The 11,503-nt window shown below is 47.3% G+C and overlaps 1 protein-coding gene and 1 long non-coding RNA gene across 2 annotated transcripts in view; one reads left to right on the forward strand and one right to left on the reverse strand.

Moving 5' to 3' along the window:
* The window catches only part of LOC125960315 (uncharacterized), a 327,486-nt gene that overhangs the window by 208,722 nt on the left and 107,261 nt on the right, over positions 1-11,503 (reverse strand). The window lies entirely within an intron of this gene.
* ZNF620 (zinc finger protein 620) lies at positions 1,510-10,859 on the forward strand. Its single transcript, XM_049693618.1, is given in 6 exon segments — positions 1,510-3,516; positions 3,712-3,785; positions 5,320-5,446; positions 5,919-6,032; positions 8,232-8,923; positions 8,925-10,859. Coding segments are annotated over 5 exon segments (1,269 nt in total). The 5' UTR covers positions 1,510-3,516; positions 3,712-3,761; the 3' UTR covers positions 9,237-10,859.

Below are 11,503 nucleotides of genomic sequence, written 5' to 3' on the forward strand. Positions count from 1 at the left end.
CAGTTGCACCAGCCCTGCTGCGGCCCCATCTGCAGCCAGCCGCTGAGATCTAGGCAGGCAGGGTTGCCACAAGACCGTCGCTGCCGACACTGGCCATCTCCAACTTGCGGAGATAGGGCCCGGCGAAGCGGGAGGGTCACGTAAGCGCCCTGGACCGGCACCACCGAGAGGAAACCTCCGGGCTTCCTAGAGCGGAGGGTGGGCTCCCGCCGTCCTTCCGGCTCGGCGCTGGCTGGGGGAGCCCGCCCTCCGGCGGGAGAGTGGACCGTTGTGCTAACCCTCCGCCGGGGTGATCCCGGCCTCGGAGGCGAGGTGGCTCGGCGCATTCGTGGTCTTGGCTGGCTTGAGAGCCTTGACCTGGAAGAGCCTGGCCGAAGAGGCCCGCGCCCCTGCCCGCGGTGGCGGGTTCGTTCGTCTTCCTCCGAAGGGCTTTCTGTGCTCGCCTTCTTCGTTGGCGGCTGGAGATGTTGGCGTCGCCTGCTTCCCGCCGCTCTGAGCGGGCGTGCGCCCAGCATCACCCACCGGTCCACTTGAGCATCTCTTTTTCCTGTTTTGACCCGCTGCCAAGCCTCCACCAGCATTTTGTGCTGTAGCCCCTCTCGGTCCAGGCGCCCCCTTTCCCTCCAGAGGAGACCTCTCTTGGTCATCGTGTCAAAGTGTCCAGGGTGAACTGAACTCAGCTTCGACTTGTACAGAGGTGACCCGGTCTTTGAAAGGGAGAATGAGAGAGTAGAGAGGGGGCGAGTGGAGACTCAGTAAAGCAGGGAAGTCAAGTGAAACCCGTCTGGGTTTGCTAACTGGCGCTTATGGAAGTTAGGCTCCTACCCCCTCCCACAGAGACTGGGAGACAGAGGCCCTATCTTCAGGAGTTGGGTGGAACAAGCACTATATTCTTTAGACAACCTTGAATTTTCTCAAGCAGACCCTCTAAGAGGGGGTAGGGTCATCCTAGGGATGTGGCCTTGAACTGTTAGAGATGATGTTAATGTCTTGTTCATGTCTTCATAGGCCAGGGTTTGAAGGCCTAGCAGAGAAGGGGCTCAGGGGAGCCTGGCAAGAGTCTGGTCAAGGACAGAATCTTTGTCACTGGTCAGGGTCACAGGACATTTTCAGTAAAAATTTTCTGTTCCAACCCAAGCAGTCACTGAGGCCAGGATTCTCCTCTAGCCGAGACTCAGTTCTGGATAATGTAGTGTTGTGGCATATTTTGAGAAGCCTTGTGCCTTGCCAGCAAGTGGATGGAGCAGTTATAACTCTGTGGGTGAGGGGAGGGGCCGGGCTGCCATGGAGTGGTAGGGCAGTCATTGTCCTAAGAGTTAAGGGAGCCCAGGGATGGTGGTGAGAGATGTGAAGGGGAGTAATGCACGTACGGGCTGCGAGAGAGGGGCAGTTTCCCTTGGAGCTCTTTTCTCCTTAGATCTGAGACTCTTCCTCTTCCCAAATCAGAGAGCAGTGCAGGAAGCCAGGGGACGGCAGCCATGCTTCAGACAGCGTGGTCCCAGGTGAGCCGGCTTCCTGACAGCTTTTCTTAGATCAGCTCTCAGAGAAGTCTATGCCAGACTCGGGCCTGACTTGGGTTCCCCTTTGCCAGGCAGCTGTGGATGTGTGTCTATGCGGGTGAGGGTGTGTTTGGGGAAAAGTGGTTTGAGGTGAGATGAGATTATCCCCAGTGGGAGTTACCTTTGTCTACAGAGAGGACATGATTTTCAGAAGATCCATTTAATTGCATGCGTTGGAAGCACTGCCAGTAAAATTTTCTGGGAGCTACAAATCCACATCAGTTTCTACAGATGAAGTCTACCAAGAGGCAGGTCTCCTGTGCCAGTAGTTTGCAACTGTCCTTGGAGGCCATGGAACTTAGAAGAATTTGGAAGACACCCTGGGGATGCTAGATGAGTAGGGCATGAATCTAGGAGGGGCAGGAGGAGGACTGCAAAACCGATGACATTAGGCAGTTCCGACAATTATTGGGGAAATAAAGGAGGACTGAGTAGTGCAGCAGAGGCTGTGGGGTGTGGAGCCAGAGAATTCTGTGTCATGTTTCCATGGTGTTTAAAATGCTTCCCAGCTCCCAGGAGAAACTGCACGGGTATTGGTTAATGGGCTTTTCTAGCTGTGTGGCCTCGGATTACTTCTAAACCTCTTTGGCTTCAGTTTCCTCAGTTGTAAAATGAGGAACGTAACAGTACCAGTCTCAGAAGTGAAAATGAAAAGTGATGATGCTTACAGAGCCTTAGCACAGTTTCTAGCACCTATTAAGCTCCCATAAATCTTAGCTATTATATAAAGACTATTTAAGTGACTAGTGCAAGGAAGTTTAATTAATGAATATGAATTGATTGCAACAAAGTAATACATTTGTTTAATGTATTTAAAAAAATATTAGTTCTTCCTTTTGGATTGCGGTTGCTGTCTAGATGATTCTGTTTGGTTTCAATATCTATTTATATGTATAGTTACAAAAGGGAGCTGGGCTGGAGCAATGTGCAGCAGATGCCTAAGTGCAGGAGACTGGTTACACGGTGCGTGAAAGGCCCCCATCATTGGGCATTTGAGACAGCAGAGGAAAGTCTCTGGATACTGTAGCACCTGTGGTCACAGAAGAGAAGCCATTCCTGTTACTGTGCAGGCCCTCTGTCATGTAGTTGAACTAATTGAAGATGCCTTTGTAATTAAAACCTTTCTGGGTACAAGCACTGAATTTCTCCAGGTTGGGCCTGGAACACACATCCGGGTATATGGTGGGAAAGGGCTCTAAGGCTAAATGTTAATAGCTGTTTCCCTACACTGTGTCACACATTGGAGCCCAAGCAGCACTTGTATCTCTATAAACAACACAAACTTGTAAGCACTTATTACGTGCCAGGCACTACTGTAAACACTTTGTCAGTCCATGAATTCATTTAATTATTATCCTTCAACAGCCCTTTGTGGTTGGTACCTCCATCATACCCATTTAACAATGAAACAGGCAAGGCAACTTGCTGCTGGTCCCACAGCTAGTAAGTGGTACAGCGGCCAGGTTTTTGGACCAGGTGCTCTATGCTCTCAACCCATACACATCTGGCGGTTGAAGTGATGGGCTCCACTCTTCCAATTTCCAATCCTCGCACATTGGTGTAGCCACAGAACCCAGGCCTCTTGGGCATATGTGGAGCAATGGTCCCCTCAGTACCTGGAAGGGCAACCAGAAGTAGTGAACGCCAGAGAACCCTGGGTAATTCCCAGGATTGAAACCATTCTGTGGCTTGAGCCAGCCGGCCTACATCCCCCGGAGGAGCTACCGAATGGGGGCGCTGCGGGACCCGAGCCTCCGGCCAGCAGCTCTGTCCTTTGCCATCTCCCAAAGTAGGGGCTGGACGGCTGCGGCTGCGATAGGGAACCACAGAGATGGGAAACTTCCCAGGTTCCTAGAGAGGAGGGGAGACGGTTACCGCACTTGCCGCTGAACCTGTTGGAAGCTTTCCCAGAGGCTGGCTGCAGTCCCATGCTTTCTCTTCGCTTGCACTGTGTGGGGTTAGTGGCTTCCTGGGATGCGGGTGCCGGTGTCCGGGTAACAGATTCCCTTTCCCCGGGTGTAGTACCGGGTTCTCCAAACCCTTTGCCTTTGTGGTGAGGGGGTAGCGGAATGGAAAGGGGCCGAGGCGGACAGAGGTATTTGCAGGGTGCGAGGCAGCATCACTTACCCGTACCTCTGTATTTTCCTTTCAGTGTCACATCTCAGGACCTGGAGGGCAGTGTGCGAAGCAGAGACGCCTGCCATGCTCCAGATCACCTGGCGCCCAGTGAGCGAGCATCCTTTCAGCCTCTGTGGCTCCCCTTCCCTGCCCTCTCACCCTTTTGATGTCAAAAGAGCAGGTGTCAGCTCTGCACCCAGATCCAGGTCCAGGCCTGTGGCTTCCGTTGTGCATCTGTCATTGTCGGGTGTGTTTGGGGGAGGGGGAGGAGTTAAGGGGAGTGGAGAAATGAGAATTCCCAAACTAAGACATAATCAAGATGGAAAAAACAAGTGAGTGTGGGGGATTGATTGGGATAGATTTGGCAGTTTGGGCTGAAAAATGGAAATGCACTAAAAAGTGGAAATCTGCATCACAGCATACAAGGAAGACCCTTTTCACTTCTGTCCACAAGATTGAAAAAGTCTTTGCTTGGATAAAGCAATTCTAGTAGTGTTTTTGTAGAATCCCAGGGCTCACCTCTCTGCTTCCCATCTCTCAGGAATTGCTGTCCTTCATTGCCTCATACCCAGTATCTTGAAAACCATTGTTTTATGTAACTTGTCTTATTTTGGTTCAGGCAGGAGGATAAATCTGTTCCCTTTGACTCCATCTAGATAAGAAGTGCACGTTTTTCCTCAGCATTTAAAAAACATGACTCCTTTTACTTTGCCATCTCGACTCCCAAGTCTTCATGTGTGTGTTGTTTTCCTTCTCTGAAAGCCTTTAGGATCTTTTTTTAAGTCTCTTTTTCTGAGGCTTCTCAGTGATGTGCTTTTGTGTAGGTATTTTTCATTCATTCCCTATATACTCTGGGGGTCCTCTCTCCTCCCTGGTGCTTTGAAACAGAATGTGTTACCAAGTTATAAATCAACTATACTTCAATCAGAAAACAAAAAAAAAAAAACCCAAAACAAAAAACAAACTTCCTTTTAAATAAATAAAAACTCAAAGAAAAAAGAATATTTTACCAAGTTACAAAAAAGCAGTTCACACTTTAAAAATATCCAGAGCTCATCCTTTGTTCCGTGGTGTGAATCAGGCTCCTTTTTGTTTGCTTCCTCCCGCACCAGCAGTTAAGATTCAGCTTTCCCTTCTCTTCTGTGTCAGTTACCATTTATCCTTTCTCTGCCTTTCAAAATTCTGTTAATACCTCTAGTCTGATTTGACTCTTCTCCTGTTGGGCCTTTGTGTTCCAGTGACCTTAGCGGGATTAGGGAGGGAGTAGAGATCAGTACAAAAGTTCTGTGGGCTGTGTTTATACAGATTTCCCCTGTGCATGTTCACACAAAACCCACGTAGGGGAGAGGAGCCAGAGGGACCCATAGGCACACGGAGCAGGACACAGCAGAGTCGACACAGAGATCAGCAGGTGAAGGAAGGGCTGTTCGTTGGGGATGACCACAAGGGATGCAGTGAGTCTAGGGCTCCCCTATTGATGAGGGCAATGCTGGCTGAGGGCTGGCCCCTGCGGAGAGGGGTGTAGGGGGCTTGAGCACTGGACAGCTGTCCTTGGCAATAACACCAGCCCCAGTGAGTCTCTGCCCTTTACTTAGGCTCCTCTGCCCTCACACAGGGCTGGAGCAAGAACCTCTTGTTTCAGGAGCCAGTGACCTTTGAGGATGTGACTGTGTACTTCACCCAGAATGAATGGGTCATCCTGGATCCTGTGCAGAGGGCCTTGTACAGGGAGGTGATGCTGGAGAATTATGCAAATGTGACTTCCCTGGGTGAGATATCTTTTCTCCCTGCTCTTCTCTGCCTCTGCCCTTTGAGCATCCTGCCTTCTTTCTTCCTTTGACTTTGTGGGGTCTCTAATAACCCTTGTGGGCAGTTGCTCTGGAGGCTGAGCTCCCCAGAGGCTACTGGGTTGGGAGAGCCCTGGGTTCCCAGGTTTTGAAATCACTGTCCTCTAACCCTGGGAGGGACTCTGCCCCATGCATGGAGGGAAATGAAGAGCTGTCAGGAGCTCACCAGAGCCTTTGCCTCCGTCTTCAAGTTCTCTGAATATTTGGAACTTGAGTAGAGGATTATTCCAAGACTCTGTCCTGCTTTGTGGGAATTTTCTGTCCTCTAAGATGCACAGGCTGACTTCACTTTGTTTCTCCTCACCTGGCTCACTGGAGAAAAAGAGGGCTGAGAGGTGACCTTGCTGCATGATTCCCTCTACCTTTGTTTTCCTGTTTCTTTCTCCCTGGGCAGCTTTTTCGTTCACCAGACCTGTTCTGGTCTCTCAGCTGGAGTGAGGGGAACTGCCATGGGGCCTCGATCCCTGGGAACCCGTGGGCAGGGAGGCCCTCAGAGGAGTCTGTCCAGGTGAGTATGAGACCCTACCTTTTTTGTGTAGCCTGCTTTCTTGTTTTCACATTTCAATATGCACAGTGTTTCTTCTCTTGTGAGACTGTTTTCATTCCTCTGGAATCGTTACATGTGGTGTTCTGCATTTATAGTGGTTGCCTCCCTCAAGTGAGGAAGGGCCCTTCTCTTCCAAGAAGGGTGTGGCTGCAAGATTTCTTTGCGTGTTCACATTTGCCTCTCCACCTCACTGCCAAGGGACACTGTCTGAGCAGCTCTTATCATCCCTGTCATGTGGAAACATTTTATTTTTCCATCAGTTTGTTTTTGCAAAGATGAGGATGTCAGCCACCTTATGAGGAAAATAGACTTCTGGGGGCCTGTCTGGCAATCTACGTATGCATAGGGTACATTATTTGTATGGGAAATTGAAGTATGTGTTCCCAAACACTAACTTAACAAATATTAAAAATTTATTTGTATAATGGAAATTTTCACACATATGTAGACACCAGCCAAATGCACCCAGTGTACCCCTCACCTCAACAGTCCACCTATATCCTGCCGTTCTTGTTTCATCTTCCCTCCATGGACACTTAAAAATATATGGATACCTCCCTGGTGATCCAGTGGGTAAGACTCCACACTCCCAATGCAGGGGGCCTCGGTTAGACCCCTGGTCGGGGAACTAGATCCCACATGCATGCCGCAATTAAGAGTCCGCATGCCGCAACTAAGAAGTCTGCATGACGCAATGAAGATCCCCCGTGCCGCAACTAAGACCCAGTGCTGCCTAAATAAATAAATATTAAAAATATATATATATATATGTATTTTTTAATAGATGAACTTTTGAAGCAAAACTTGTAAATGAAAGGTGAATGGCTTCCTCATTTTGAGAGGTATTGATATGAGAATTAGAAATAACAACATAGTATATATATATATATATGTATATATATATATATATTTTGCCTTTGTTATTCTGCTTCACCCATTCTCTGCCTGTTAAAATTTCCTGTGCTCTTCAGACTCTTTACAGAAAATGTCCATTAATAATGCACATCGCAGGACTTCCCTCGTGGTCCAGTGGCTAAGACTCCGTGCTCCCAATGCAGGGGGCCTGGGTTTGATCCTTGCTCAGGGAACTAGATCCCACATGCCACAACTAAGAGTTTGCATGCCACAACTAAACATCCCGCATGCTGCAACTAAAAGATCTCGCATGCCGCAACCAAGATCCCGCGTGCCACAACTAAGACCCGGTGCTGCCAAATAAATATTAAAAAAAAATAATGCACATCGCTCCCCACCGCCTCCCCGCTCCAGCCTTGTGTGCTTTTCTGGATATGACCCCAAGACTTCAGGTTGTCTGGGTTAAAAAATATTTTCTAAACAGTTTGCTTGTAAACACATGAGGTTTTTCTCTGGCCCAGTGCTGATGATTATATTAGTTTTTCTTTTTTAGTTTAGGGTTTCACATTCCATATTGTTGTGTTAGACTGTATGTGCATCCTGTATAGAGTTTTAGGAAAAAGGACAACGATCGTTACGTGGTTGTCTCTAGAACTGATGTCCATCCTTGGAAGGGTTCTTCACATGTCCAGTGCTCTTTTCTTTTAGAGGCAAGCCTGCACGTCTTCCCCTTCCTTCTGTGGTGTTTGCCCTGCGTGGTCCCCTCAGCCACTGCATAGGAGCCTGCTGCTTTACTAGAGCCAACTTGATGACAGAGGTTGGGTCTCTCTCAAAGATTATGACATGGATAACATTTTAAAAAATAAGCAGCTCTTAAGGAATTTCAGCCCGTGGGACCTTTTGTGGGACTTGAGCTGTTCGACTGCCCCTTCTTCTCCACTCTCAGTGGTCTCTCACCTTGGGCTCTCCATTCATCACTTCTTTACATCTGCACTGATCCATCCGATCCACTTGGGAGACAGCAATTGGTCCTTCTGCCCTAGTGAACAGACTCTGCTGTTTTCCAGTCTTCACGCTCTTTACGGGAATGCTCCTGGCCTTGCTGGCCTCCCTGGCCTCTTTCACAGAGTTCCACTTGTGGGGCTCTGCTGTGTGGTGGTCTTTGATCATTTGGTGTACATATTGGAAAATATCCCCTTACTCAGGGCAAATCAGAACCACTTGAACCTATTCCCTCTTTAGCATAAGTATTTTCTTTTTGTGATATTGGGGGCTGACACTTGTATTTTCTTTTTATGATATCAGGCGGGGAGACCAGAAATGACAAGGAAGAATCAATGCCAAAAGAACACATTTCCAAAGAAGCAGAGTCCCACGGACTGACATTAGGAGGTCTGCCAGGGAATGTTCCCCAGCACCTTGGCTTCAGGAGCCACCTAGAACAGCACAGCCACGGGATGGTGAAGAGGACAAAGTCAAAGAGGAGAGATTTCACAGATGGGTCAACCAGGCATCAGGAGGCCTGTGCTGTGGAGAGCGGGGAGAAGTGTGAGAAACTGGGAAAATACATTAGTGTTAGCACACAACTCACTACAAATCAGACAATTTCTAGCGGTCAGCTATCTTATAAGTGTGGAAAATGTGACAGATGCTTCATTCGGATGGCAGACTTCCACAGACATCAGAGATGTCACACTGGTGAAAAGTCTTTTGAATGCAAAGAATGCGGAAAATACTTCAGATATAATTCCTTACTTATCCGGCATCAGGTAATCCACACTGGGAAGAAACCATTTAAATGCAAAGAATGTGGGAAAGGTCTCAGTTCAGACATGGCCTTGATTCAGCATCAGAGAATCCACACTAGAGAAAAGCCTTATGAGTGTCGGGAGTGCGGCAAGGCCTTCAGCTGCAGCCCCGTCTTCCTCCAGCACCAGAGGTTCCACACTGGAGAGAAGCTCCATGAGTGCGACGAATGTTGGAAAACTTCCAGCTGTTAGCTCAAGTTTCATCCTCCATCAGCGAATGCATACTGGGGAGAAACCCTGTGAATGTAAGGAGTGTGGGAAATGATTAAGCTCCAACACAGCCCTGACTCAGCATCAGCGGATCCACACTGGGGAGAAACCTTTTAAATGTAAGGAGTGCGGGAAGGCGTTCAATCAGAAAATCACCCTGGTTCAGCTTGAGCATGGCCGCACTGGTGAGAAACCTTATGAGTGTAAGGTGTGTGAGAAAACCTTTAGCTGGTGTGGAAGGTTCATCCTGCATCAGAAACTCCACGTGCAGAAGACATCTGTCCAAGAGTAGCACTCTCCACAGCTAGGCTCACAGTGCCTCTTCTTGTTTCTCCCCATCTTCATGCCTTTGATCAGTGTCATCACTGCATTTTCTGAACTGTGCTAATTCTATTTATTTATTTATTTATTTATTTATTTATTTATTTATGGCTGCATGGGGTCTTAATTGCAGCATGCAGGATCTTTCGTTGTGTCGCACCAGCTTCTCTCTAGTTGTGGCGTGGGCTCCAGAGTGTGCGGGCTCATTAGTTGTAGCTCACAGGCTTAGTTGCCCTGTGGCATGTGGGATCTTTGTTCCCTGACCAGGGATCGAACCCGCTTCCCCTGCGTTGGAAGGTGGATTCCTAACCACTGGACCACCAGGGAAGTCCCTAACTGTGCTAATTCTTAAACATATGCTGCTTCTCTCTGCATAACTGCAACGCGTGCTCCTCTGGCCTGTCCCACTAAGATGTTTAATTCAGACTCTCAGCTTGCATCATGAAACTTTCCTCAGGTTCTCTTAACCCTTGTTTCCCCAAGATGAACTCTCTTTACAGTTAGAAAAGACAAGAAACAAACCCCCAAACTTAAAAACATCAAAGGAAGGTTTTCAGATTGAAAGGATACACCAAGTGCCCAGCAAGATGGATTTGGGGGAAACCTACATCAAAAACCATCACTGTGAATGATCAAAGCACCAGGTTTAAAGAGAAGATGTTAAAACGTTTCTAGAGAGGGAAAACAAAAGATCAGGAGTAAGAATAGCATTGGATTTCTCAACAGCAACCTTGACAGTTAGATGACAATGGTGTATGCCTTTGACATTCTAAGGGAAATGATTTCCACCAGAATTTTATACCCTCAAGTGTGGGCATAGAATAAAGACATTTCAGACCTTGTACCTCTTAAAATTTTATCTCCCCTGCATCCTTTCTCAGATGTGCAACCCTAAACAAGGGTTAAGAAAAGGCAAGCTCTGTGGACCCTCTATTAAAATCTGTATATTGGAAATCTCTTAAACACAAAAACAGAGGGGCCCTGTCTGTGTGGAGCCATCTGCATCTTGGAAGGACAGTCCTAATAGGGTGCAGACTTCCAGAGACCTACCTTGGGTACAGTGCCCACCCTCACTACTTCTGACTCTGCAGTGACTCTTTGCTACTCAGTTGTAGTCTATGCCTTTGCAAAAATGGGGTGTTTGTACCCTTTGAATGAGATGCAAGGCCCTATTTGTCTTAAATTTGACCATCTCATTACTGTTCCAAGTGACCACCCATCAGCAAACATTCCCTTGCAATTTCATCTGGTTATTTTTTATGATCTGGAAGAAGCCACCATTATTTTCTGTTACCTGCGGTTACAAGAGAAGTAAATATGTTCTGTTGTAGCATCCACTCGTGCAGACAGCTTGACTTTGCCCACTGCAGGAAGTGGAGGGCAGTGGTTAATCATTCGGAGCCAGGCCAACTTTGGTATGAACCCAGGCGTGTGACCTTGGTTAAGTTACGGAAACTGCGCTAATTTCCTTATCTGTAAAATAGGGATGACCGTCTACCTCACAGGATCGTGCTGAGGATTAACTGCATTAATACACATAGAAGTAGTTAGAACAGTGACTGGAGCGTAATAAACAAAAGTGTTATTATCATAATGTTGTTGATAAGTTTTGACTTATGTATATACCAGTGAAACAATCACCACAATCACGATAATAAACATAGCCATAACACCCGAAACTTCTCTTATGCCCGTTTGTAATTCCTCCCTCTTGGCTCTCCCCAAGTAAACACTGATCTGCTTTCTGTCACTGTGGGGGTTTTTTGTTCCTGTTTTTTGTTTTGTCTGTGCCTTGCGGCTTGTGGGATCTTAGTTCCACGACCAGGGATTGAACTTGGGCCCTTGGCAGTGAAAGCATGGAGTCCTAACCACCAGACATCCAGGGAATTCCTTCTGTCACTTTGGATTAGCTTTCCTTTTCTAGGATTTTATACAAATGTTAACACCTTGTATGTATTCTTTTTGGTCTGGTGTCTTTCTCAGCATATTTTTTTTTTTTTTTTTTTTGGCCAAATCCTAACCACTAGACCTTAAGGGAACTCCACTCAGTATAATTATTTTGAGATTCATCCATGTTGCATAATATCAGTGGTTCATTCCTTCCTATTGCTGAGTAGTATTCTACTATTGATATACCACCATCTATTTGTCTGTTCACCTCTTGATGGGCGTTTGGGTTATTTCCAGTTTTGGGCTATTACAAATAAAGCTGCTGTGAACATTTGTGTTCAAGTCTTT

The sequence above is a fragment of the Orcinus orca genome, chromosome 10 (genome assembly GCF_937001465.1).
Source record: "Orcinus orca chromosome 10, mOrcOrc1.1, whole genome shotgun sequence".
NCBI lineage: Eukaryota > Metazoa > Chordata > Mammalia > Artiodactyla > Delphinidae > Orcinus > Orcinus orca.